This window comes from Strix uralensis, chromosome 32 (assembly GCF_047716275.1).
Source record: "Strix uralensis isolate ZFMK-TIS-50842 chromosome 32, bStrUra1, whole genome shotgun sequence".
NCBI classification, from domain to species: domain Eukaryota; kingdom Metazoa; phylum Chordata; class Aves; order Strigiformes; family Strigidae; genus Strix; species Strix uralensis.
The window spans coordinates 1,420,352-1,445,817 of record NC_134003.1 but is presented as its reverse complement, the minus strand read 5'-3'; the positions used below and the strand labels follow the sequence as shown (position 1 = coordinate 1,445,817).

The window sequence follows — 25,466 nt, the reverse complement described above, 5'->3', positions numbered from 1 at the left end:
ATCCGTGCACAGCTGGATCCTCAGTCACACCCCTGCACAGCTGGACCCCCACATACCAGGAACCCCGCACAGCTGGGTCCCTGCACAGCTGGATCCCCATATAGTGGGATCATCACTCAGCTGGATCCCCGCACAGCTGGATCCTCGTACAGTCACACCCTGCACAGCTGGATCCCAGTAAAGTGGGACCCCCGCACAGCTGGATCCCCACCCAGCTGGACCCCCCCATTCCAGGGCCCCTGCACAGCTGGATCCTCAGTCACACCCCGCACAGCCGGATCCCGGCCCCGCCGGCCCCTTCGCTTTCCGCCGCCGTTTGTCCCTCGCCGCCACCCGTCGCAGCGCCGGGGCGCGGGGGGCGTGGCCGGGGGCGTGGCCGTGCGTGCGCGCTCCCGCCGGGCCGAGGCCGGAAGCGGAAGCGCGTGGGAGCGTGCCCGGAAGTGTGTGGGCGGCGGCGGCGGTTCCGGTTCCGGCGGCCCGTGCGGGGGAGGCAGCGGCGGCGGCGGCGGCAGCAGCGAGGCGAGCGGCGCGCACCCCGCATCGGCACCGCGGCCCGGGCGCGCTCCCGCCGCCCCACCGGCCCCCGCTTCACCCGCCGGACCCGGCCCGGCCCCGCGCCGCCCCCCCCCTCCCCCCCCCCTTCCCGCAGGTGGGTCCCGGTACCGGGCGCGGCCGAGCCGCCGGCGAGGCCGCCGCGTACGCGCAGGCTCGGGCCCGCTGCGGCCCCGGGGACCGGCTGCTGCGAGACCGGGGACGGGCACCGGGGCGGGGGGGGGGGGGGTGGTGCGTGCCCCCGGGAACCGGGAGGCCGCGGCGGGCCCGACTACCGGAGGCCTTTGGCGGCGCTGCTGGGGACGGAACGGGGGGGCGGGCGCCTGTTGGAGGCCTCGTGGAGGGGGGAGAAGTAAACGGGGAGCCCCCGGTTACCGGCGGGCGCTCGGCGGGAGGGGCTGCGCGAACGGTGTGTGGGATCCTCCCGGGAACCGGGCGTAGGAGGCTGGTGGGGGTGTACGATCCCCGATGGCCGCGGAGGGGGTGGGAGAGGGTGGTCCCCGGTAACCGGGGAGGGGGTTAGCGGCGACGGGGAGGCGGCGGGTGGGGTGTGGAGGGGGGGGGGCGGCGGTGCCGTGGCTGCCCCGCCCGGGGCAGGGGCGGGCGCGGCGGGCGGGCAGGCTGGGGCAGGCCGGCGGCAGGGAGCGGAGGGGGCGGCGGGGCTGTAACGGGAGCCCGGCAGCCCGGGCCCGGCCGCCGCCGCGGCGCCTCCATCTCCTCCTGGCAGCCATTTACATACTTTGAACATTTCAAAGCAGGAAAGGCCGGCGGGGCCGGAGCGGGGCCGGTTCCTCCCGGGGAGGGGGGGGTGGGGGGGGGGCTCGTCTGGCTGCCGGGGCTGAGAGCTGGGGGGGGGCTCCCCCAGCCGTCGCTGCTGTCGCTCCCCAAACCCCATTTTACCGTTTTTTTTTTGTTTTTTTGTGGAGGCGGGGCGGGGGGGGCACACGCAGCGCTCGATTCCCGAGGCGCTGGCAGGTAGCGCCTCGAGCCGAGCCCACCTCAAGCGATTGGAATCAGATGTGCCGTCTCCGACGGGGATCAGGAGCTGGGATTTTATTCCGCCCCCCCCCCGCTGCCCCCCCGCCCCTTTTCCCTCGCTGGTACATCTGGGCGAGCTCAGCAGCTTGTGTATTTTGGCAGCGGAGCCCGTCTAGTAACAGAAGACAAACTGTGTTTGGCTTGTTTTGTCTGTCTGACGGCCCCGCCGCGCTGCCGCGTTCCGTTCGCGGGCTTTAACGGGCAGGAGGGAGGGAGGGAGTCGGGGATTAAACACCGGCTTTTTGGAAAGACACACGGGGATGATTATGGTCGGGGAGACCCTGGGCAGCGTCTCGGAGGTGGCCTCTCCGGAGAAATTCCAAGTGCCGCCTGCGATAATGGCGTGTGGATGTCGCTGATGCCGATTTCCTTCTGTTTCGCAGTCAGCAGGAGGGAGAAAATGAAAGCAGGCTGCAGCATTGTGGATAAGCCAGAAGGAGGAGGAGGTAAGGAAGTCTAAAGGCTGAGTTGTTCAGCTGTTACGAATTCTTTTCCCAGGATAAAGGAGCTCAGGCGGGATTAATTCCACCTCTCCCAAAACCTCTCATATGTGGGCAAAAACCGTGTGCGAGCGAGGAGCGATCCGACGCCCGGCCGCTGGGCTGTCGGCGAGTTTTTGAGAGCGCCGGGTTTAAGATGCAAATAAAATAATCTTCCTGGAGGTGTTTTTATTCGTAAGGATTGGGGATCTCTGAGGTGGATCCCCCTCCGGTGTGGCACAGCTCGTGCTTGGTTTTGTCTCCGTCGCAGCCTGCGATAGTGGTGTGGGTGGCGTTGGAGCGTGATGCGACTTATTCCACGCTGCCGGAGCCTGAAATTGTGGCCACGATGATTTGGGGGAAAAGAGGAAAAAAAAAAAAAAAGAGAGAAAACCTCGCGTTAGTAGTTGTGCTGGGAAACTATTCTGAGAAAGCCGAACTTGGCAGTCGCTCAGAAACATCTGCCGACGCAGTTGAAGCTGGAGCAGGCTGCCGTGCTCTGAAATAAGGGGGAGCTGGAGTCGCTGGGAGCCACCCGCCCTCGCCCCCCGCCCCCCCCCCCAACATCAGCGCACCAAATGCTCCGATCTGGATTAGTCGCCTCATTTCAGCCACCTGGAGTCCAAATTGTAGCGAGGTCTGAAGCTTTTGGGCTCCTTTCCGCTGCTGCTCACGCTCCCGTCCCTTTCAGTTTTACCGTGGTTTGGTGGTGGTTGGGGGTTCTCCAAGGAGAGGGGGATAAAAGGAGTAAGAAAATGAGCAGCGAGAGGAGGAGAGCTGGGTTTCTCTGCTTCCACGCTGAATGTTTGACAGAGTTACAGCCCGCAGCGATGCTCTGTGGTCTTGCTCTGGAGAAAACACGATAAATACGCAGTAGAGCTTGACAGTTGTGAGTTCCTCTCGTTGTCTGGATAACTTTTTATTTTTTTTTTTTAACCTCCTTTTTGGCCCTTTCCAAGGTTATCATTTCCCAGAGTGGGCTTACAAGACCGAGTCCAGCCCCGGCTCCCGGCAGATCCAGTTATGGCATTTCATCCTGGAGCTGCTGCAGAAGGAGGAGTTCCGCCATGTCATCGCCTGGCAGCAGGGCGAGTACGGGGAGTTTGTCATCAAGGACCCCGATGAAGTGGCCCGGCTGTGGGGCAGAAGAAAATGCAAACCCCAGATGAACTACGACAAGCTGAGCCGGGCGCTCAGGTGAGCAGAAATTACCGTGGAGGTGAGGGGCAGATAAGGAGCCCTCCTTCCCTCCTTCCCCGCCTCGTTTGGGTAACTAATCGTAGATATTCAATCCCTGGCTTGGTGGCGTCTGCGTTTCTGGGAGGTTTCTATCAAATTTGGGGTCCTGGGATGCCAGGTTGCTCGGGTAGGTCTGACTGTACTTGGGTGTGATTAGAGAGACGGGGGAGGGAGTCCTGAGTTCACCGTGCCGTGTTCTGCGTCACGGTGTAAATTTGCACCTCTAGTTCAGGTTGTTATTATCAGGATGGCTTCCTTCCGGGGAGCTTTTCTGTCTCTTTTCTCAGCTTCCATCGCCGCTGCTGGCTTGAGCAATGAAGGTGTGGGAGGAAACCAGAGGTGTTACTCTATTATCACACCATCAAGGGGACCGTTTCAGAGAAAGCAACTCCCCTTTCTAACATAACTTGTATTTCCCTCTTTACGGCTAAATCTGTGTGAGGCAGAGGTTTGGTGCCGGTCCCACGGCGAGGGCCTGGACTGGGGTGTTTCCCGAGCCCTGATGACACAAATTTGGGTAAATTTAGGGACACCCCTTGCCCACGAGCGTGCCCTTGTGTGAGACAGGAGCTGAGCGTTCCTCACTTCGCAGCTCCCCAGCCTCCAGTACAACGTTGCCCTCTTATTTAGACCCTTGCAGAGTTGGTTTTATTTTTTGCAGTTATCACTGTGTATTTTGAAGTCAGACAGCGAAAAACTAGCATGACTCTCTGAAGTATTTCAGCATTTCGAGGCTGTCACCTGCAGGAGTGGCCGGGTTCCCAACAGGTTCTGGCATTATCAGTCTGTAACGTGGACTTCGCTGCCTCACGCCCTCTGATACCTCCTGGGTGGAGCTGACAAAGACAAACAAGGCAGCAAACACAAGAGTCTCGTACTGGAACAGGAAGGAAACAATAAATTGAATGGCATCGAGTCTGTAATTGGTGCATGGGAGTGGAAAAATAACCTCCACCTGCCAACGCTGGTCGTGTCTTGGCATCTTGGTGCCGAGCGTGACAGCGACGGGGCAGCAGCACTGCGGGTATCGGCAGCTGCCTCAGCTCGGGGCCTGGGGCTCCCTCCCCGCTCCTGCTCGGGGTTCGGCGCGCGCTGTGGCAACAGGCAGCGCCTGTTAATCTGCCTCCTAAATACAGAGAACGGCGACGACGAGCCGCCCGTAACACCTTTGTTTGTACACCAGAGGCTGAGGACAAACAGTGGTGGTGTAAGCGGGGAGGAGGCTGCGGTGGGGATTAGACCCGCTGCCTCCGTGCTGCCTTCGTTTGGGGCTGGGAAGGTGAGGAGGGGAGGCCCCGAGCACCTCCACGGCCCGGACCGGCGCTGCCTGCGAAGGCGAGGGGGTGTTTGTAATCCGAATGGGTGAACAGAAGGGAAACAACTTGCTCACGGGCACGGGAGCAGCAGAAACCAGCTCTCCCGATTTCCAGCCCGATGCCCTGTTGCGCTGTTACAATACCCTGGGCCTGGAAGATTGCAAAAATAAAAAAATCTGAGGCTATCTGGGTAATTTGGGCCCTTTTGCTCAGCTCTGTCGGTGTCATGAGTCTTGTTCTGCCCCCGCCCAGGTGCATGTTCCCCTCTTTTAGGTTCCCCTGAATTTTCCCCTCCTGCTCTGGGCCCCGTAACGTTCCCTCGGCCGTCACAGCCCGGGTGGAGCCACCACGCGAGTGTCGCTGGCTGCGGGGACCCTGGGACGGGTGGGAATAGGGGGAGGGATGCTCAGGGGAGATCCCCCCAGCCCGTGGCACTGGTCCCAGTTTGGACAGGGGTGAGAACAGCGTGTACAGGCTTGGCCTGTTGTTCAGCTTTCCCTTCCCTTCAGCATCTCACCTTTTCCTGCATATTCTGAGGAACATAACGACCTGTAAAATGGTTTGAAACCTACTGCTAAAGGATGTGTTGTAAAAGGAGTGAGTGTTGTTTGGAAACTTCCCGATTTACTAATATTTTCTTGTGTTAATAACCTAAATCCTCTGGGGCGACTTCACTTTTGTAGCTACGTCAGAGGTGGACGTTGATGGCGTAAAAGAAACGAGACTTTCAACATCTCGCCACGTGCTTTGATCGATCTCTTGAACTTTCCTTAACAGATACTATTACAACAAGAGGATTCTCCACAAGACAAAGGGCAAAAGGTTTACCTACAAGTTCAACTTCAACAAGCTGGTGATGCCCAACTACCCGTTCATTAACATTCGGCCTAATGGTGAGTGGAGGGGTCGGGGCTGCTGCTGTTGACTGTCGTTGCTCCTGGGGTGTGGAACGGGGCTGGGAGGGACCCCCCAGCGCCTCGGGAGGGACCCCAGAGCCTTGGGAGGGACCCCAGAGCCTCAGGAGCGACCCCGAAGCCTCGGCACATCCCCTATCAGTCATCTACACTTGAAAGACTGCCGGGGCAATCAGCGCTGCTGTGGTGGGAATGTCTGAACGTTGATAAAGCCTTATGCCGAGCGCTCTTTCCCTCGGGATCTGTGGTTGTCTTCAGGGGGAGACCGGGGGCATTCTGGTTCCTCTTCGAGCTCGCTGGGTGGACTGTCTTTATGCAGGTTTGCTTTGCTGTTGGGGGGGGGCGGGTGTCCTTGGGATAAGAGGGTTTCAGCCCTGTTGCAGGGACCTTGCCTCACTCACATGCTTGTCACGTAAGTTTATGGTGCCATATAAATGTGACCCTTCTTGACAAGGAGCTTAGAGGTGTGCGCATGTGAGCGCTATCAGAAAGTCCGCAGCTTAACAGCAGTTTGCTCTCCTCCCTGCTTCTGCAAAGGCCCCTTGTTTGCTTCAGTTCTGCTCCTTTTAAGTCAAAAGGAACTTTTCTTAACCACCTCCTATCTAGAGTTCAGAGGAGCGTAACAGCAGAGCAGTTTTCAGAGGAGTGTAGTAACCTGGCTGAGTTTGACTAAAATCACAGGTATTTTTCAGTTTGTCCCTGTGGCAGGACGGCGTGCAGAACATTCAGGATAACGAAAAAGAGTTTGGGAATGGAGCATAATTGTTCCTTTCTCGTCCTAAAAGGCCTTTTGAGTCTCTTGCCAGGAGCAGTAGCAGGAGTTCAGTCTGGGTTTGTCCCGGAGTCAGCAGTACTGCTGTGGTTTCTCTGGAAGAGGGTCCTTTGTTCACAAGCTGCTTTTTTGGTGGAGTTGAGTCCCCCCGTAGCTAGATTTCTGCAGCTGGGGTGATTGCCTCCATAACTGCACAGCCACCACGCAACCAGGGAAATTAGCGGCCATTGAGTCCATCAAAAAAAAAAAAAAAGAGGAAAAAAAAAAAAAACACACACCCTTCTGGAAGTCATTACAGCGAGGCCCGAGACGGCGAACTCTCCACAGCAAAGAAAGCGCGAGCGCAGAGGCGCCTGAACCGGCCTTTCTCACAGCTCTTAGTTCTCACCTCGTGCCGAGTGCCCCAGGGGAAGCCTTGAAGATCCGTCTAGCAGGGAGAGAGCAGGGGAAAGTGGGGATTGAATGTTGACTCTGAAACCCCGGCGGCTCAGAAAAACAGGTTACGTGTGGGCAAGATTATTTCTCATCGCTGCTCGTGTAGCCTGTGCCTACGTACGGCGGTGGCTGCTCGTTGATCTTGGCAGTTGAAGCGACCCGAGTCCCTCCCCGCCCCTGGGGAGGCCCGGCCGGGCGCGAGCGCAAATGTGATTTCAAGGCATTGTCTTCTGAGCAAACAGCAACCCCAAAAACGGGGCTGGGAGAACAGAAATATTCATCAAGACGTTCTGCTTCACCTGTGTGGGACACGTTGCCTTTATGGCAGCGGGGAGAAGGAAATGTATTCTCCAGGAGTCCTTAGCCAAAGCATGGGGGTGTAAGATGTAGTATGAAGCTGCGCTGCAGATCTATAATTACTTGCAGCAACGAGTCTGGGCAGTTCCAGCTCAATATTGCTCACTGCTGTTCCTTTTCCCTGTTTGCAGCCACTCCCTCCTATCTCTGGGGCATGCATTTAAAAAAAGAAGTTTGGAGAACTGGAATGCACTTGTCTAATTACAACCTGTTTTCTTTCCTTCTGGCTGGGCTGGGGGTTGGGATATCAAACCTGTTTGGGGCACTGGAATCAGGTTTCTTCTCTGGGCTCTCGCTGGCGCAGGTTTGAAGGGAAGGGGAGGGGGGGGGGAAAAGCAAACGGGTGCGTTGTGGAGGTGAAAAAGCGGGTGGAAGAATTTGCCTCAATATGGCTCGTTATGGCAGGAGTCAGTCGTAGACAGGCGGCTCCGTAGGCACGGCGGTGGAAGAGGAGCCAGTGAGAGCTGGCAGGAGCGTTGGAGAGAAGCCGTTTTCCCAGAAAAGCACAAATCAGTGACTTTCAGTCAGCCCTGAGAGCTTGAGGTTTACCAGCAGCGCTTCTGCCGGTGGCGTTGGAGCACGATTGCTCAACCGTGCTCCTCACGCACCGTCGCCGAGACGTTTTCTGGTTAAACCAGAGCGAGGAGGTCAGGGGAGGGCATCCGAAAGTGGAAGTTATTTCAGTGGGCGCTGGAGGTTCACGAAACCTCAGCCGGGGCGGAGAGCGGAGAAGATTCATCCCCAGCAGTGGCGAGGTTTTGAGGTGGGCAGAGGAGGCTGGAGGAAGGGAGCAGATGGGAAAGGCACCTCCCATCTAATCGTCTGCTGCGTGGTTGATAGCGCGTGGTATTTTTGTGTTACTCTTCCAAACGCCTGCGGGCGCAGCCCTCTTTACCTGTGATTTAACTCCCTCGGCGACTGCGCTCTTAACTCTCCCCCGTGCTCTTTCTCTTCCCCCCTCCCTGTCGCAGGTGTCGTGCCGCAGAGCGCTCCTCCCGTCCCCACCGCTTCGTCCCGCTTCCACTTCCCGCCGCTGGACAGCCACTCTCCCACCGAAGATGCCCAGCCCAGTCGATTCTCCGCTGGCTCCCTGGTCCCATCCAACCCCGAAGCGCTGGGGGACGGCGGCGAGAGGAAGCCGGACATGCCGGAGCTGGAGGACGGCTCCTCGGATTGGCGCCGTGGCGTGGATCTCATGGCCTCGCGCAACGCCGTGGGCGCCGGCGGCGTCAACCACCAGAAGCGCAAGCCCGACATCATGCTCCCTCTCTTCACCAGGCCCGGGATCTACCCGGATCCTCACAGCCCCTTTGCCGTGTCCCCTCTGCCGGGGCGCGGCGGGGTCCTCAACGTCCCGATCTCTCCTGCGTTGTCCCTGACTCCCACCCTTTTCTCCTACAGCCCCTCTCCGGGCCTCAGTCCCTTCACAGGTAGCAGCTGCTTCTCTTTCAACCCCGAGGAAATGAAACACTACCTGCATTCGCAAGCCTGCTCCGTCTTCAACTACCACCTGAGTCCGCGGACTTTCCCCCGCTATCCGCTCATGGTGCCGCCACTACAGTGCCAAATGCCCCTCGAGGAGCAGCCCCAGTTCCCCATCAAGCTACAGCCTCCCCCCGTGGGCCGCAAAAACAGAGAGAGACTGGAAAGCGCTGAGGAGCCGGCGGCCCCCCAGCTCGCTACTCCTCCTCCCAGGGTCAAGGTCGAGCCCGCGATGGACAAGGAGGCAGAGGCCGAAGAGCCACCGGCGAAAGGAAAAGATAAAAGTGAGCGAGAGGAAGGCTCCGGCCTGGAAGAGGAGAGAGGGCCTGTGTTTGCCAGGCCAGCTGCCCCGTCGTGGCACCCAGCCCCACCGGCCCCTGCCCAGGCCGGCTTCTCGGCCGAAGAATCCCCGGAGCAAGGGGAGAGCAGCGGGGAAAAGTCATCCCGAGAGTCCGCCGGAGAACCGGGGGCTCAGGAGAAGAGAGAGGATGCCCTGATGCCTCCCAAGCTGCGTCTCAAGCGCCGCTGGAACGGTGACCGACAGGCCGACGTCCCCGAGGAGCGCCAGAACGGCCGAGTCCACTGGAACGGGGCGCTGGGCAGCCCACACCTCGCCGCGGCTCCCAAGGCCGTGGCGGCCGCCGCTGCCTCCGACACCTAAACCCGGGGCAGCCTCGCGGGTCCGGCTGCGCTGAAAACATCTGTGTATTTATGTAGCAAGGTTGCAGAGCGTGGGGGGCGGGCGGGGGGCTGGGGCTAGCCTGGTTTGGTAATTCTAGAAACTAGGGGGTTTGTGTTCTTTGTTTTCATTGTTGAATTGCAGGTGAGACGCGGTTGTCTTGCTCCGATGAGGAGAGGCGAGGGAAGCCGCCCGCCCTTGCGCGCGAGCTTCAGACCTTGCACGGACTCCGGCGGGGTTGAGGCCTCCACCGGGACGGAGGAACTCCAGACACGGTCTATTTTATATGCGCTCTAGTATTTATAGAAGCAGGAATCTCTGAATTCATCTAGTTCCCTTTTTTTTTTTTTTTTTTTTTATATATATATATATATATATATGGAGCCTGGTGCGATGGTGGGGAGAGGATTTCCTGCCCGTTGGAGACGTGCCGTGCGTCAGCCTCGGAAACCGTCTGTATTTTGAGGGAGGGGACGGGGCGAGGGAATATTGCACCGTCTGCGGAGCGGGGGAAAGTCACAGAAAGACACAACTCGGAAAGTCACCGGCGCGCCAGCAAGGTGGGACGCTGCTGGAGAGAGAGGGAGCCGCGTTCCCGGCGAGCGGATCTCGGTAGCGCTTCGGGATTCCTTAGTCGTCCTTTTTCGCCTTTCTGAAATACTGCAGAAGCCATGAGCAAAATATTATGAAAAAAAAAAAAAAAATCTTTCAGGGAAGGGAGTGGGGTGGGAAAAAAAAATAACCTAATGCCTTTAATAGACGCATTAAAATGTACCCTAGGTTTTTTTTTTTTTTTTCCCCCCCTAATTGTATGGGTGGAGTTGGGAGTGATTGGAAGATTAACACTGAAACGATTGTGGTGAGTTCATAGAGAAGGAATGACAGGAGCTTTGTTAAATCTTATTTCCTTTGTTCGGTTCCCCTATCACTTTGACTCATGCCTTAACTACGTGTACACTTTATGCGAGCAGGGTCTGTTGACAGAAGCCGCCCGGGCGAGCGCCGGATGCGTCGGGGCCGCGGTTGGGTTTGGCGGAGGTTTGGGATTTGGCCGCCTGACGGAGACGCGCGGTGGTTGCGGCGGCGGAGGGGCGGCCGTGCCCGTTGGCCTCCGGCTCGAGGCGCGGGGGGTTGCGGTGTAAATCTCGCTGTATTTTTTTTTTTTTTTTGCTATAAATCTGCTATTTCCCTACGCAGCTGCGTTAATCGTTAGGCTGATTAATTTAGGCTCCGGATGACACCCAGGAACGCGCGCGCTCGTCTCCCGCCGCGGCGGGACGAATCCCGAACGAACGGAGCTTGGAAACGACCCACCTCCACGGGGGTAGAGCTGCGTCCCGAGCGCGGCCGATTGTTGAGGCGGTTGTAGGCGAGAGGCGTGCGCGGGCAGATCCCTCCGGTCGAGGACTCGGGGAGCTGTTGGAGGAGGGCAGGGAGCGTGTTGGTGTGTGTTGTGTGAGCACAAAATTCTTTGCAAAACGCAGTGAGGCGGGTAAACGGGGCTGGTTGGGCCCCGCCGAATCGAGACGTCGATCCCGGGGGATGCGGGAGCTTTAATCCGCTTACCTGGGCGAGCTCGGGGGGGCGGGGGGGGGGGTGTGTCCCCCCCTTCCCCAACCCCACTGGGCTCCGGACCCCCCCCCCCGGCACCTGGAGGAAAGGGGGAGGGAGCCCCCCAATCCGGCCCCGGAGAGGGGATCAGCGAGTGAACTCAGGAATTAGAAACACGAGGCCTTTCCCATCAGCGATGCATATCGTCCCCCCCCCAGCGCCGGGGGCCGAGGTGGGGCAGGGGGGGGGAGCCGCCCTTCTCGCCCTTCCTTTAAGGCAAAAAAAAAAAAAAAAAACCCAACAAAAAAACAAAACCAACCCAACAAAACCCCAAAAGTTGAACTGTTGTTTGGCTTTAAAAGTTTGTAATCGGTTTTGGGGAGGGGAGGGGGCGCTGGGGAGGGGGAGGGAAGGGGGGGGGGGGGGGTGTTGTCTTCATAGCCATTGCACTGCAAACCGGGAGCTCCGTTCAGGGATAAAGGACTCAGGTTCTCAGGACAACGGACCAGTGAGCGGCTGCGGGTGAGGGGCTCCGCTTCGGAGGAGCGGGAAGGCGGGGGGCAGCCACCCAGCAGCCCCCCCATTCCCCCCCCCCAAACCGTCACCCGCGTCCCCGCCGGCTCAGGGGGTCACCTCGGTGCGAGGCAGGGGCTCCCCCCCCCCCACCCCCCCCCGACCAGACTTCCCATTGCCTAGCAGCAGCCTCGGAGGAGGGCGCTTATAAATACATTTTAAATAAGAAATGAGAAGAAAAATATATATATTCCGATGTGCCAAAATATTTAAACTTGTAAAGTTTAAATGGTTGAAATCTCAACGTCCACCTGTATTAATTAATCAAGAGCATGTTAATGTTTAAACCATTTTTGCTTTGTTTAGTCATAGAGAATCTGTAGGAAAGAGACTTTTAATCGGACAACCGGCACTAAACCAAGATTTTGGGGGAAATAAAAAAAAGATCAAGACGGGGCAGGGTGGATGAAGCACCCATCTCCCCGCGGCGGCCAGAACTGCAGCGAGCCCCGGGCTGGGGCCACCGTCCCCTTCCCGAGCGCAGGGGAGGATGAGGAGGAGGAGGAGGAAGAGCCCCACTCCAGAAGCATTAACCTCGGCGGCCCATCGCCTCGCCCTCGTCGCCTGCGGGAGGTTCCACCCGTTGCTCGGTTGTCCCTTGTTTTTATTTATTCCATAATTATGTTTTTAAAGTAACTTTGGTTGTTTGTTTTTTTTTTTTTTTTTTCTCTTTTTGTCTTATGGATCCTGGTGGGTTTTAAAAAAAAAAAAAAAAAAAAAAATTTTCTTCTTTCGGTTTGAAATAATCATAATCAGATTGTTTAAAAAAAGTTCGATTTTTTTTTTTTTTTCTTAGAGTGCTTTTAAGGAGAAAGTATTTACTGATAGAAAGTTGTTTTTTTTTTTTTTTTAAATTTTAAAAAAATCACTTTTCCTGAGGCATGTTCTTTGACTTTACTAGAATTGATTCAGCAGGGATTAGTGCGGATGCATACACGTGGTTAGCTTGAGCTGTCTGTCCACGGAGAGCAGGATGGAACGTGTGTGGATATGTACATAACAATGTAAAGTAGTCTTTAAATACTCCATTGTGCAGTGCCTTTAGACGTTCCACTTTCTATAAAGTCTTCAAAAAAAAAAAAAGTTTGCATATATATATTATATATATATGATGTAATGTTATAGAAATATATGTATAATATACATATTTTTTCCAGGGGTATCTGATAGCTCTGTATTTTGTTATGGAAGTTGAAAGAAAAAAAAAAAAAAAAAAAAAGTATTTTACCTCAAATTAAAAAGTTAAATAAACCTTTTAAATAAGCATTTCTGCTGTTTGCTCGCTTCTTGGCGGGTTTCGCTCGCTCTCCGCGTGCGGAGCCGCTGCAGATCGAGATGCTCGGGGCTGGATTTGGGAGAGGAGCAGCCCCGGTGTGTGTCCCCCCCGCTGCTCCCCTCGAAGCCTCCCCAGCCCCGACGGGGCTTTTCCCAAGGTCAGTCCCTGGGGAACCGCAGCTCTGCCCCGGCAAAGCCTCCGGTGACCCCCCCCCCAGTTCCCTGATCCCCGGGGGTGGCTCTGCGAGGGGACCCCCCACCCTGACCTGGGACAGACGGAGCTTTGCCCGCGGGTTTGGGGAGAGCTGAAGTGCCGCCGAGCGGGATGGGGGGGACACGGGGCTGCGACGGCCCCAGCTGCGCTCTTGTAAAGTCGGGTTTAAACTAAACCCAACTAAAACTGGCTTAAATCCCCACGCTGAGACCAGCGTGGCCGGACCCGCTGCCAACGGGGCCTTTTTTTATAGGATTTCTCCAGTGGAAAGGGGCTGGGACGGAGGGGCCGGGGCCTGGGGGACCCCGCTCGGGCTGGGAAGGCAGCTCAGGGCGGGTTTTATTTCCTTTTTATTTTATTTCTGAGCACAGAAAGGGATCTGTGTTAGGAGAGGATTAGGGGATGGAGCTCCTGGCGCTCAGCCCTGTGCTTACACCACGGGGCTCTGCTCCACGGCCGTCACCTTTCCAGGCCTTTCTTATTACCAACAGTGGTATTATTATTATTAATATTATTATTATTATTATTATTATTACTCTCTTGCAAACGGTGACAGGGCCATCCCCCCCCCAGCACCCTCTTGTTCGTGCCACACTCTTGGAGGGATGGAGCGGCCCGGTGAGAGCTTTCTGCTTCCTTCCTCGGGCACACAATTAATTTAATAAGAAGTATATTTAATTAAACACCCATTAATTCCAAGGATGCGCGCGGGGGTCCTGACAGCTGGCTAATCCTCGTGGAGGATTCCTTTTTATTTATCAGTCAGTACTTTTCAATTAGGTGTGAATTTAAGACCCTGTTTCTGCTGTTGCCGGTGGCTTTGGTGGGGTATTCCCAGGCCAATCTTGGGGGGATTTGAGACATTTTGGGGAAAAACAGGTTCTGTTTGGAAGTCTGCAAAATGCTCGTCGCAAAAAAAAATAAAATCCAGTCGCACAATGAGGCACCGAACGCGGGAGCCGGAGGAGTCGTGTCCCCCTGGCTGGGGATGCTGCTGGCCCCTGCGCAGGATCAGGCCCCTCCTGGGGAGGGAGTGGCCAGGAAAATAAGGGGGAAAAATGCACTTTTGCAGATGCTGTTCCAGCTTCTTGATTAAAGGGGAAAACAGCAAATGCTCTTCCAATTTCACGATGAAGATGAGCCCCCTTCCAGCCCCGCTGAGGATTCCTCTGGAGCGGAACGCTGTCTGCTTTCCAGGGAAAAATAAGGGATATTTGAGCCCAGACTGGAAAACCGAAGCTTAATCTTTAGAAATTTCCAGCAACATCCAAGCGGGAATTTTCCAAAGCGGCCCCAGCAGCTCGTGCCGGGAGCCGACGGCAAAGCTGACGGAGAACCGGCGCGTCGGAGCCAGGGCTGCTCCCGGCCAGGTGCTCCCCCTCCTTCCCAAACAGCGGCGCGGCCAAGAGCCAAGTTCAAAGCCTGGCGCTGGGGGAGCGATGGGGGGGCCGGGAAACCCCCCCAGTGCCGCTCCTCCTTCCATCGCTCGCTTTGTGCTCCCTCAGCCTGCGCCACGCTGGCTCCCGGCGCGGGGGTGATACTGCAGCCTCTCGGGGTGGAGGTTTTTTGAGGGGGCGCAGTGTGGGGTTTGGGGCTCCCCATCCTCAGCCCGGCCCATTTCTCTCCATCCCTCTCCCCTCCTTCACTCCCCTTTTCCCTCGTCCTCCTCGCTTGCCGGGGGGGGGGCTGGTATCGATCTGTGCCGTTCCTCCATTTCACCCGCATTGATCAGGTAATTGCTTTATCTCTTACTTGGCCACCACGTTTTTATCTCCAGCTCCCCCAGTTCCCTGGGGGGGGTCCAAAAAAAACCACACTGGGGGTCGTGTCCCTTCACCTGTTCCCCCCGGCCTCGGGCCTCGTGTCTCGCCAAGCCGATGGCATCTGCCGTGACCTCGTGGGAGCAGAGTCCGGCCTCCCCCGAGGAGCCGGTGGCCAGCTCCTGCCCCTCGGCCCGTGCCCACGGTTGCATTTCGCTCCATCCCGAAGCAAGTTTGGGGCGAGGGGACCCCCACTTTGCTGCACCGCCCTGTGTCCCCGTGGGGACGGCAGGATGGGCCCCCCCACCCCATCCATCGGCTCCCAGGGCCGATGCGCTGCCACGGTCGGTGCCAGGGGCTGCGGCTCCAACCCCACAGGGCGTCAACCGGAGCCCTGGAAAAGGAAAAACGGGTTTAAGAAACAACCCCGGGTGGTTTTCCCTTCTCCCTCGGAGCCGTAGGAGCCCCCAGTGGGATCTGGGGTGCGCCCTGTCCCAAACCCTGCGTCCCCATCGCTGTCCCCGTGCTCTCACTTACAGGCAGCAAAGATGGAATGGGGGGGACGGGGCTCTGCCCGCTGGGGCTGGGGGGGGCCTGGATGGCACCGACAGCCCAGGAGCTGCTCCCCACAACGTCCCCCCAATGCCCGAGCGTCCCCCCGATGCCGGAGCACCGCGCTACCGGGCTCACGATAGGCTGGATAACGCGGCACAGGCCGGGTGAAATCTCTCCGGGACTTTCCAAAGCCTTTTTGAGAAGGGATTCCCAGCTCGGCACAGGGCGGGGGGGCGGGGGGGGGGGGGGGGGGGGGGCGATGCTCGGGTGCAGCTGGGCGCGTGGGAGGTCACCCCCCGAGGGCAGCGAGCCCACAGACCCACCGGGGATTTCCCCACGCTCTCAAGTCCCCCCTGGTCTCTCCTTGGCCTCGGTCCTCACCACCCCCCCCCCCCTCCAATTTTATCCTGGGGGGTCTCTGCGCCTCGCGGGGACCTGGCCGGGAGCACCCCCCCGTGTTGGCGGGAGCCTGGTGCTGTTGGAACCACCCGAATTCACAGGTGCAATAAAACCCCAGAGCTCTTTCATCCAGTCCCAGCCTCCTCTTAATGGCAATTAAAACCACCTCCAGCCCCATTCCTGCCCCGGGTGCTGTTAATCCTCCCTTGGCACCCGAAAGGCACCTCTGAGAGGCAGAGCGAGCTGCTCCCGCCCGGCCGGGAGGAGGGATCCCGGGGCCCGATCCTGCCCGGCACCTCGGCTTTGCACCGCATCGGCCAAAAAGGGGCCTGGAGGCGGCCGTGGTCTGGGGGGGGCTTGTGCTGGGGTGGGGGGGGCGGGTGCTGGAGGGGGCTGGGGCAGGCGAAAACATAACAAATGGGTTTATTACTGGGAGTCCGTGGGTGCGATCGCTATCGATCGGCAGCTGCCACCCTCCATCCCGCTAATGGGACCTGAAGAGGCTTCGGGAACCGGAGCGGGGCCTGTGCCCGCACCCCGGCCTCATCCTGCTCCCGGCACGGCCCCCAGCACCCCTCGCCTGCCCCCTGTCTCCCTTCTCTCTTTTCCTTTCCTCCTCCTTTACCATTTTCTGCCAATTCCACCTTCCCTCCCCTCTCCCCAACCCCAGTTCACCACATCCTGTCACTCTTCATCTCCCCTTTCTCCCCGTCCCTCATCCTCATCTCAAATGAGCATCCCCCATCCCTCATCCTCACACGAGCCCCCTCCGCTTGTCCCCTCCCTCCTCCTTCCCTTTTCATCCCCTTTCTCCCTTTTTCTTTTATTTCCCCCCCCTCACTCCCCAAGCTCAGCCTCTTCCCTCCACCCCAAGCCCTCGGCTCGGCCGCTGATGTCCACGCCCACCCCTCAGCTCGGTTCCCCGCTCCTGACCCACCTCTTGCTTTTCCCCCCTTCCTGCCCAACTTCATTTATTATTTTAATTTATTATTATTTTAATTTGCGAGCTCTCCCAGCAGGGTGGGGGGATTAACCCGTGAGAAATGACTTATTGATCCCAGCTCGTGCTTGGCAGCTCCATCCCGGGGGGACATGGGGACGTCTCGGGGGGTTGCCCACAACGAGATGCCGGGGCTGGACCGGGAGCATCCCCCAGTGCTGCACCGGTGCAACGGGCAGGGAGAAGCTGGGCACGGGCCGCTGGGACACGGGTCCAGCACCACCACTGCTGCCTCCCCATCCCGCTCGCTCCCGGCGCGCTCCCGGCGTGCTCTAGCCCTTCAAGTCTGAACAGAGAATGAGCCGCCCGGGCCCTTCCTCCCAATTACAAGGAGGGAAAGCAAAGGAGCGGGAATTCGCCCGGCGCTTCGGTAGGCAAAGCGCTCGGTGCCCGGGGGCCCTGGCACCGTGCCGCCGCGGCTGCCGGTGTCGCAATGGGTGGGCAGCCGCGAGCCGGCTACACCCTGCGGGATTCGCAGCGAGCTCCTGGATCGGCAAGAAACGTTCACCGGCTCCACCCGGGCTCCGCGCTGCCAGGACGCGTCTGGCTGGCTCCGGCTGGGCTCGGGCCGCGGGCAGGACTGCTGCCGGCTGGGAGCGGGCAGAGCTTGGCCCCAGTGCCAGGGAGGTGCCCGCGCTGAGCGTGGCCAGGCAGCGGGGTCACGCTTGCCGCCGCAGCGTGCCCTGGGCTTGGGCGCCGGTGGGAGCCAGCTGGGGAGACGGGTGCCTGGCTGGGGTGGGGGCTGTCGGCACGGGAGAGGGATGCGGCACGGCGAGCTGGGAGATTTTCCCTCCAGCCCTGACGCCTGGGTGCTCTGGACCCGGACAGCTCCATTTTCCAGCATCCCTGCGACTCCTGAGGGGACGAGCACCCACCCGGGACCCCCCGCAGCCGTCGCTCACGCCCAACTCGCACGCCCCTCGCACACCCACCCATCACTCCCCCCCACACACACCCTGTATCGCTTTCCATCGCATTAGCCTTGCTTGATTTAACCAGCAAACAGCCCCGGGATATAATTCCCTGGCCCCGGGCAGAGCGGGGTGTGTGGGGAGGGATGCTGCTCCCCTCCATCACCACCGGCTCCCCAGGATGGTTGAACCAAGCGGGGCTTGTCCCCACGGGGGGACACGTGGCTCTGTGCCCCAGCCCCTCCTCGCCCAGCCTTCCCCTTCGCGTCCCAGCTTTTCCCCGTGGCCAAATCCCTCCCAGCTCAGCCGTGACCCTGCTGTGATAAACTGTGGGGGGTCCCATCGCCTTTCCGGCTGCCTGGCATCACCCAGGGTGGGCTGACGGCCCTTTTGGTTCTCCTGGGCTTTGTGTGTGGCTCCGGGAGGGTTTTCCAGAGGCCTCTGGGGCTGGTGAACCCCCGTTTTGGCCAAAACATTCCTGCTGGATCCCCGCTTCTCCGGCGGGGCCCCGCTGGCACTGCTGGCACAGGGCTCGGTGCCCGTTCTGGCTGTCCCCATGGGTGCCACCGGCAGCTCTCTTGCAGGGACCTGCATCCCCGTCGCTCACAGGGACCAGCCACGAGGAGGAGGAGGATGGCGACAGCCCCGCAGCCAGGGAGGGGTTAACGCCATGGCCTGCGCAGCCGCGGCCACGCTCCCGGGAGCCAGCAACGGGACTGGGGCTTCATTTTAAGTGACCCCAAATGCATCGGGCCGGGTGTGTCGGGGACGCGGAGCGCGCGGGCGGGATGGACGCCGGGTGCCGCCAGGGGGGTAGGAGATCCCCGAGAGATCTCCTTTGGGAGAGGCAGCGGGAGCCCTTCCCTCGCAGGGACCCGGGGGTCCCAGCACCCCTTGGAGCCCCTCTCGCTCCCGGTGTGGGTCAGATGTCCACCGCGATGGCACCGGAGCGGGCACGGGGCATGACTGGTGCCCCCAACACCCCGCTTGCCCCATGGCTTAAACCCGCGTGCTGGGATGTCCCTTTGCAGGTGTTTGGGGCAGGACGTGGCTCTGCTCAGCGTCACCGCAACGGCCTCGTGCTCCCGGGCAGGGTTCACTGCAGGCAGGATTCACTGCAGGCAGGGTCCGGCGCAGGCAGGGAACGGGTCTCGTTTTCCATTTTCACCATTTTCACCAAATCAAGGGTGGGGTTTCACCCTATTTGCTCAGGTTGGTGCCCCTGCGCCAGCCCCGCCTTGCCGCCGGCTCCAAAGAGGATTTAGGCGGCGAGGGAAAACCCCAAAGAGCTTTGAGGATTAGGGCTGGGCTCAGGGGATGAAGCCAACGATATCCCAGCCCAAATCCCAGCCCTGCTCCTCACGGCGGCTGTAAGAGCTCCACGGTCAGGAGCTGGATCCAGTGCCCCCCTCCTCGTCAGCCCCCAGCATGGCCAGCCCCAGGATCACTGTATGCAGCCCGGAATGACCGTATCCAGCCCCAGAATCACCGTATCCAGCCCCAGAATCACCGTATCCAGCCCCAGGATTACTCTATCCACCTAGGATGGCCGCATCCAGCCCTGGAATGGCCATACCCAGCCCCAGAACCACCGTATCCAGCCCCAGAATCACTGTATCCAGCCCTGGAATGGCCATATCCAGCCCAAGGATCAGTGATCCCCAGGATCAGTGGCCGTATCCAGCCCCAGGATGGCCATATCCAGTCCTGGAATGGCCGTATCCAGCCCCAGGATCACAGTATTCAGCCCTGGAATGGCCATATCCAGCCCAGGATGGCCGCATCCAGCCCTGGGATCACCGTACCAAGCCCAGGATCACTGTATCCAGCCCAGGATGGCCATATCCAGCCCCAGGACCACCATATCCAGTCCTAGAATGGCCATATCCAGCCCCAGGACCACCATATCCAGCCCCAGGACCACCATATCCAGTCCTAGAATGGCCATATCCAGCCCCAGGACCACCATATCCTGCCCGGAATGGCCGTATCCAGGCCCAGGACCACCATATCCAGTCCTAGAATGGCCATATCCAGCCCCAGGACCACCATATCCAGCCCGGAATGGCCGTATCCAGCCCGTGATGGATGTATTGTGTCCTGGAATGGGCTGTATCCAGCCCTGGGATACAGGAGGGGACCAAGCAGGGGACAGGGGATGTCACCGTGTGCCTGGGGACCAGCCCTGCCCCCCAGGGACCCCCCTGGGCCCCTCGCCTGGATGTTTCCAGGGCTGTGACTTTCCGATGTGACCTTCATCCCCTTTTTATCCTTCCCCCTGCCCCAGCCCGGTTTGAGTTTCTGTTTGAAACCTTTTAAATCCCACGGTCCCAGGAGACCGAAGGATGGGAACAAGCGGGGCCAGGGAGGGAAGGAAGAAACCGCCGTGAGCATCGGGGGGTGCTCCGAGCCCAGGATGGGGCTCCCCGAGGGGGGTGCAGGTCAGACCCTGTGGCACGGGGGGGGCTCCCAGCCCTGGGAAATGAGGGGGTGGCGTGTCACCGAGGGTGGCTGCGGTGATGCTCCTTCCCCATCCCTCTGCGGCAGGCCCTCTCCTCTGCCCCATAGATGAGCCTCAGGATCTGCCCCCCCCTCTCCCCAGCCCTGCTGGGGTTCCCCCCCCAGCTGTTCTGCTGTTCCCTAATCCGCTTGTTTTAATAGCATTAACTGCTTTTAAACAAACAGGCCCTTCACCTCTGCCTGCCCGGGGGGCGATGCCCCAGCAGGGCCAGGGGGGCCGCTGAAGGAGATCAGAGCAGGATTTGGGAGAGATAAAGGGGCAGGAACCCACCCATATCCCAGCCCCAAACGGTCTCCTGTACCCCCCCACTGTCCCCTTCCCGCCGTCCGGGGGGGACCCAGGTGTCCTGGCTCCCTGCCCACCCCCCAGAGCTGGGGACCAGGCACCCCCTGCCCCAATTCGGAGCCACCCCCCCATGTCTGTGGTTCCCACTCTCCCCTTAATCCATGGGGGACCCTCACCCAGAGACAGGGCACCCCAGGAAAACAACCCCCCGGGGCTCAACAGCCCCCGTGGGACTCACGGGGATCCCAGACTCCCCCTCTGCGACAGAGACTTGAAAGAGGCATCAAGGCCTTCGCTAATGAGAGATGGAGAATAAACGAGGAGGGGAAAGGAAATTAAAAGAGGAAAAAAATGGGCACGAAGCTTTTCTGCGGCCGCCCCAGCCCTCAGGGGGGGGGTTCGCAGCCTCCTGCCCTTTGGATCCGCTGTTTGTCTTCCCGCTCCAATCCAAATATCCCGAATTGCCCCATTTGTATTTACCTGGCTGGGACACGGGGCCGGGGAAGCGCCGCGGCCGCTCGGGCGACGGAGAGGCAAGGGGGGGGGAAAAGGCGCCGTCACAGTGTCCCCTCTGCTCCCATCTCTGTTTTTTTCCTGCTTTTTCTCCTGAATCTGGAATCACGCTCAGATCAAACGAGGGGGCACCCACCTCCGGGCACCTGCAGCCAAAGGGGCACAAACCAGTCGGGGTTTTTGGGCAGCGGCTCCTTCGCCACTGCCAAGCAGGGACCCCCAAACCTCCCCCCACACCCCAACCCTCCGCTCCCCCCTCTCCTTCCCAGCCGTTTCTCGCTCCCTCTCACCCTTTTGGGGTCTCAGCAGATTTATAAGCATAAATTAACCCATCCCCCCCCCTCTATAGACCCAGAGGATGCTCCCTAAGACCCTCAGAGGGTTTCTCCTGCCCAGCAGCTCCCACCTGGGAAGACCCCCCCGGCGGGGCTGCAGGTGAGTGGGGCAGGACCCCCACCCCGGGGCCCTGTGGGAAGTGGGTCAGGGCTGGTGGTTTTGGGGTTTTTTGGCGATGCTGAACCCCCTGAAAATGAGGACACAACCGTCCCCGTGAGTTGTGGTGGTGTGGCCTGTCCTGGCCACAGCGGGGAGGTCACGGGCAGCATCTTCCCCCCGGTGCTGGGTGCACCCCCCCGGGTGCTGGGTGCTACCCCTGGGTGCTGGGTGCACCCCCCCAGGTGCTGGGTTCTTCCTGGGTGCTGCCTGGCTCCTCCTGGGCATCAGGTGAGCGCCCAGTGAGCAGGACAAAGCCTCGGGGAGGGAAGGGGTGACCCTCAGCCCCCCACATCCCTCCCTGCCTGCACCCAAGGCCGGTCCCTCTCTGCAGAACCACAGCCACTCCGGGATGGGGCACAGATCCCATCACCATCCTCCCCAGAGCTAAAAACCAGCTGCCTTGGGGACAAGCAGGGATCTTGGGGTGATGTTGCCCGGTCCCCCAAGAGCCCTAAGTGTGCCCCGCTCACTCTGCAGGGCTGTTCTTCCCTGACGGGGCGTACAAAGCTGAGTCTGGGCCCGGCTGCCGGCAGATCCAGTTATGGCATTTCATCCTGGAGCTGCTGCAGCAGGAGGAATCCCAGAATCCCAGAATCAAGGAATCATCTGGGTTGGAAAAGCCCCTGAAGCTCCTCCAGCCCCACCATGAACCTCACCCTGACCGTTCCCAACTCCACCAGATCCCTCAGCGCTGGGTCAACCCGACTCTTCAACCCCTCCAGGGATGGGGACTCCCCCCCTGCCCTGGGCAGCCCATTCCAACACCCAACAACCCCTTCTGCAAAGAAATCCTTCCTAAGAGCCAGTCTGACCCTGCCCTGGCACAGCTTGAGGCCATTCCCTCTTGTCCCGGCGCTGGTTCCTTGGCTCAAGAGACTCCTCCCCCCTCTCTGCACCCTCCTTTCAGGGAGTTGCAGAGGGCCAGGAGGTCTCCCCTCAGCCTCCTCTTCTCCACACTAAACCCCCCCAGGTCCCTCAGCCGCTCCCCATCAGACCTGTGCTCCAGACCCTGCACCAGCTCCGTTGCCCTTCTCTGGACACGCTCGAGTCATTCAATGGCCTTTTTGGAGTGAGGGGCCCAAAACTGAACCCACTCATCGAGGGGCGGCCTCCCCAGTGCCGAGCCCAGGGGTCACATCCCTTCCCTGTCCCTGCTGGCCACGCCAGTGGTGGTACAAGAGGAGTTCCACCATGTCACCACCTGGCAGCAGCAGGGCGAGAACAGGGAGGCCCCCGGGGAGGTGGCCCGGCTGTGGGGTCAAAGGAAACGCAAACCCCAGATGAACCACGACAAGCTGAGCTGGGCACTCAGGTGCCGCAGGGGATGGGGGGTGCGGGGGGGGGCAGAGCCGTCACCATCCCAGGGGACCCCATGGGGTGGCATCTGCCATCTCAGGGGGACCCCTTGGTTCCTCTGTTAACAGCCCCCACCCTCGCCCCGGTACTACCACAAGCACAAGATCAAGGGCAAACGCTTCACCTACAAGTTGAACTTCAGCAAACTCCTCTTCCTCAGCTGCCCGGCCCACCCCCCCGCCGTGTCCCCCAACATGCCGAGCCAGCCCGGGGGTCCTGGGGACCCAGCCCAGCCGGGGACACCCGTGGGGACAGGCTGCCCTTCCCCAGCACTGCCACCTCCCCTTTGGTCCCCCCAGTTGGTGCCGAGCCAGCGGGTGCTGCACCGGGGTCCCCGGCACCCCGACATGCTGGAGAGGAGGGCGGCCACCACTGGGACCAGTAAGCGTGGGGCCAGCGGGACTGGTGGGCACGGCCAGTGCCAGCACCCAGGGGATGCGTCAGGGCCAGGCAGGGCAGGGGGCTGCAGGGTGGGTGCCAGGGCTTTTGTGGGTGCTGGGGGCCCTCGGTGCAGGCAGGAGGGCCCTGCCTGCAGCCCCAATGCAGGCAGGCAGGGACGCGGCCGTTGCCGGTCCCACAGCAGCACCCAGTGGCTGTGGCTGGGAGAGAGGACGGGGCACCCACCCGGAGGGTGCTGAGCCCAGGGAGAAGGGACCTGTGGGAGCACCCCGGGGTGCTGCCTGCACCCCCGGCTCGGCCGTGCCGTGCGGTGCCGCCGCCGGCCACGCTCACGGCGCTCCCCGTCTCTTGCTGCCCGCAGGCCTCGGCTCCGCGTCCCCCCCAGACCTGGGGGGCTCCTGCTGCCGGCTGGGGGTCCCGGGGGAGCTCCCCTGCCTGGCTGCCTCCCCCCCGCCGCTGCCAGCCCTTGGCCCCCCGGCACCTGCCTGGGTGCCACCTCCGGCCCCCCCCCCTCAGCTGCCCCCCTTGAGCCAGGGGTCCCTGCATCGGGGCTCCTGCACCCCGGCTTCCCCCCCAGAGCCTTCCCCGGGCTCCTGCTCGTGGTCGGGGGGCTGGTGCTGGAGCCCCCCCCCATCCCAGCCGGGGGAGGAAGGCAAGGAGGAGGAAGAGGAGGAGGAGGAGGAGGAAGGCCGCTGTGCAGAGCTGCCCCGGGGTGAAGCTGGAGCTCAAGGGCAGGGGGACGGGCAAAGGTGGGGTGCTGCCGGCCCGCAGCTTCGCACCCCCCAGCCCCCCGGCCGCTCCCTCCAGCCACCCTAGGGTGGGCTCTGCATTGGGGGGGTGGGCAGCCACGATACCCCCTTGTCCCGCCATCTCAACCCCGCAGCCCCCGAGGTCTGGCTGAGCCCCCCGCGGGGTTTGGGGTGCCCCCGTGGCCCCCAGCCTCAGCCCTTCACACACACACACACCCCCCCCGCCATCGTGTCGCTGCCTGCACGCAGCTGCCGGTCTCACCCTGCCTGCACAAAGGGCAGGAACCAGCCCCCCCCCCCCCCCAAAATAAACCAGTTTGCAGAGAGGGGTCTGGCTGTTCTCGCCCTGGGTGGCACCCCAAATCGGGTGGCACCCCAAAGCCACCGTCACCGCAGAGGGGAGGCCGCCTCCGTGACCCCAACCCACACCCCCCCGGGGGCGTGCAAAGGGGATTTTGCGGGGGGCTGCAGGCGGGACGGGGGATCCCCAAAAAGCTGATTTGGTCCCGGGGGGCAGCGGGAGGCTGGGAGCTGGTTTGGGGTTCAGGATTTGGGGTGCAGGGGGATGAGCCAGGCTGTCGCCCCTCGGTCCCAGGGATTCCCGGAAAACGGCTCATTTTCATTTTCACTTTTCCGTGTTTTCCACGCTGGGAAATCTGCAGGGGCAGGAAGGGGGGGAAAGCGCCTCGCTCTCCTTTTTGGGGACCCCCTCTGCCCTCCCCTCACAGCACGGTGCACCCGTGGGGTGCTGAGGGTTTGGGGGGCTCTTCGTGGGGCACCCCTTGGTGGGGTGTTGGGGGGTGAGTCCCCATGTCACCTCCAAAGCCTTGTGTCCCCCAAATCCCTGCTGCGGCTCAGGGCCCCCCCATGCCTGGGGTGCGGGTGGGACCCCTATAACCGGGCTGGGTTTGTGGGTCCCCCCCCGCTGGGCTGTGACAGGGGGTCCCAGCAGACCCCGGCCACGTGCTGGTCCCCAATGCCAGGCTGTGGGGGGGGTCCCCCCATAGCCGGGCTGTGTCTATGGGACCCCAATACCTGTGTCTATAGGTCATCCCATATGTGGGTCCCCCCCATACCCAGGCTGTGTCTGTGGGTCCCCAAGTCTGTGGGTCCCTCCACACCTGGGTGTCCCCATGGGTCCCCCCACACCCATGCTGTCCTCATGGTCCCCCACAACTGGGTCCCGCCATGGGTCCTCCATACCCAGGTGACCCTGTGGGGGTCCCCCACATCCCTGATGTCCCCGTGGGTCCCCCACACCCGGGTCTCCCCATGGGTCCCCCCACACCCACACTGTCCCTGTGGGCGCTCCGCACTTAGGTATCCCCATATCCAGAGGTCCCTGTGGGTCCCCCCGAACCACGCTGTCCCCATGGGTCCCCCCCACCCGGCTCTCCCCATAGGTCCCCCGACACCCACGCTGTCCTCATGGTCCCCCACAACTGGGTCCCGCTGTGGGTCCCCCATACCCAGGTGACCCTGTGGGGGTCCCCCACATCCCTCATGTCCCCATGGGTCCCCCCTACCCGGGTCTCCCCGTGGGTCCCCCCACACCCACACTGTCCCTATGGGCGCCCCACACTCAGGTATCCCCCATATCCAGAGGTCCCTGTGGGCCCCCCCATGGGTCCTGTCCCCCGCTGTCCC

The 25,466-nt window shown here is 60.8% G+C and overlaps 1 protein-coding gene across 3 annotated transcripts; it reads left to right on the top strand.

Annotated features, from left to right (window-relative positions):
* Window positions 1-499: 499 nt before the first annotated feature.
* Window positions 500-12,652, top strand: ETV3 (ETS variant transcription factor 3). Of its 3 annotated transcripts, XM_074853144.1 has the most exons (5): window positions 500-649; window positions 1,974-2,036; window positions 3,029-3,266; window positions 5,402-5,517; window positions 8,074-12,652. In XM_074853144.1, the coding sequence occupies exons 2-5, from the start codon at window positions 1,991-1,993 to the stop codon at window positions 9,243-9,245; spliced, it is 1,572 nt and encodes a 523-aa protein (XP_074709245.1). In that variant the 5' UTR covers window positions 500-649; window positions 1,974-1,990; the 3' UTR covers window positions 9,246-12,652. The 3 variants fall into 3 exon arrangements, with proteins under 3 accessions (XP_074709245.1, XP_074709246.1, XP_074709244.1); XM_074853145.1 differs by lacking the exon at window positions 500-649 and having other exon boundaries at window positions 1,851-2,036; window positions 11,694-12,652; XM_074853143.1 differs by lacking the exon at window positions 500-649 and having other exon boundaries at window positions 1,851-2,036.
* The last annotated feature ends 12,814 nt before the right edge of the window (window positions 12,653-25,466 follow it).

Coding starts and splice junctions, on each gene's coding strand:
- ETV3 (XM_074853143.1), top strand. CDS start 1,940: ATGTCGCTGATGCCGATTTCCTTCTGTTTCGCAGTCAGCAGGAGGGAG. Junction 2,037..3,028: donor TAAGCCAGAAGGAGGAGGAG/GTAAGGAAGTCT, acceptor GCCCTTTCCAAG/GTTATCATTTCCCAGAGTGG. Junction 5,518..8,073: donor CATTAACATTCGGCCTAATG/GTGAGTGGAGGG, acceptor TCCCTGTCGCAG/GTGTCGTGCCGCAGAGCGCT.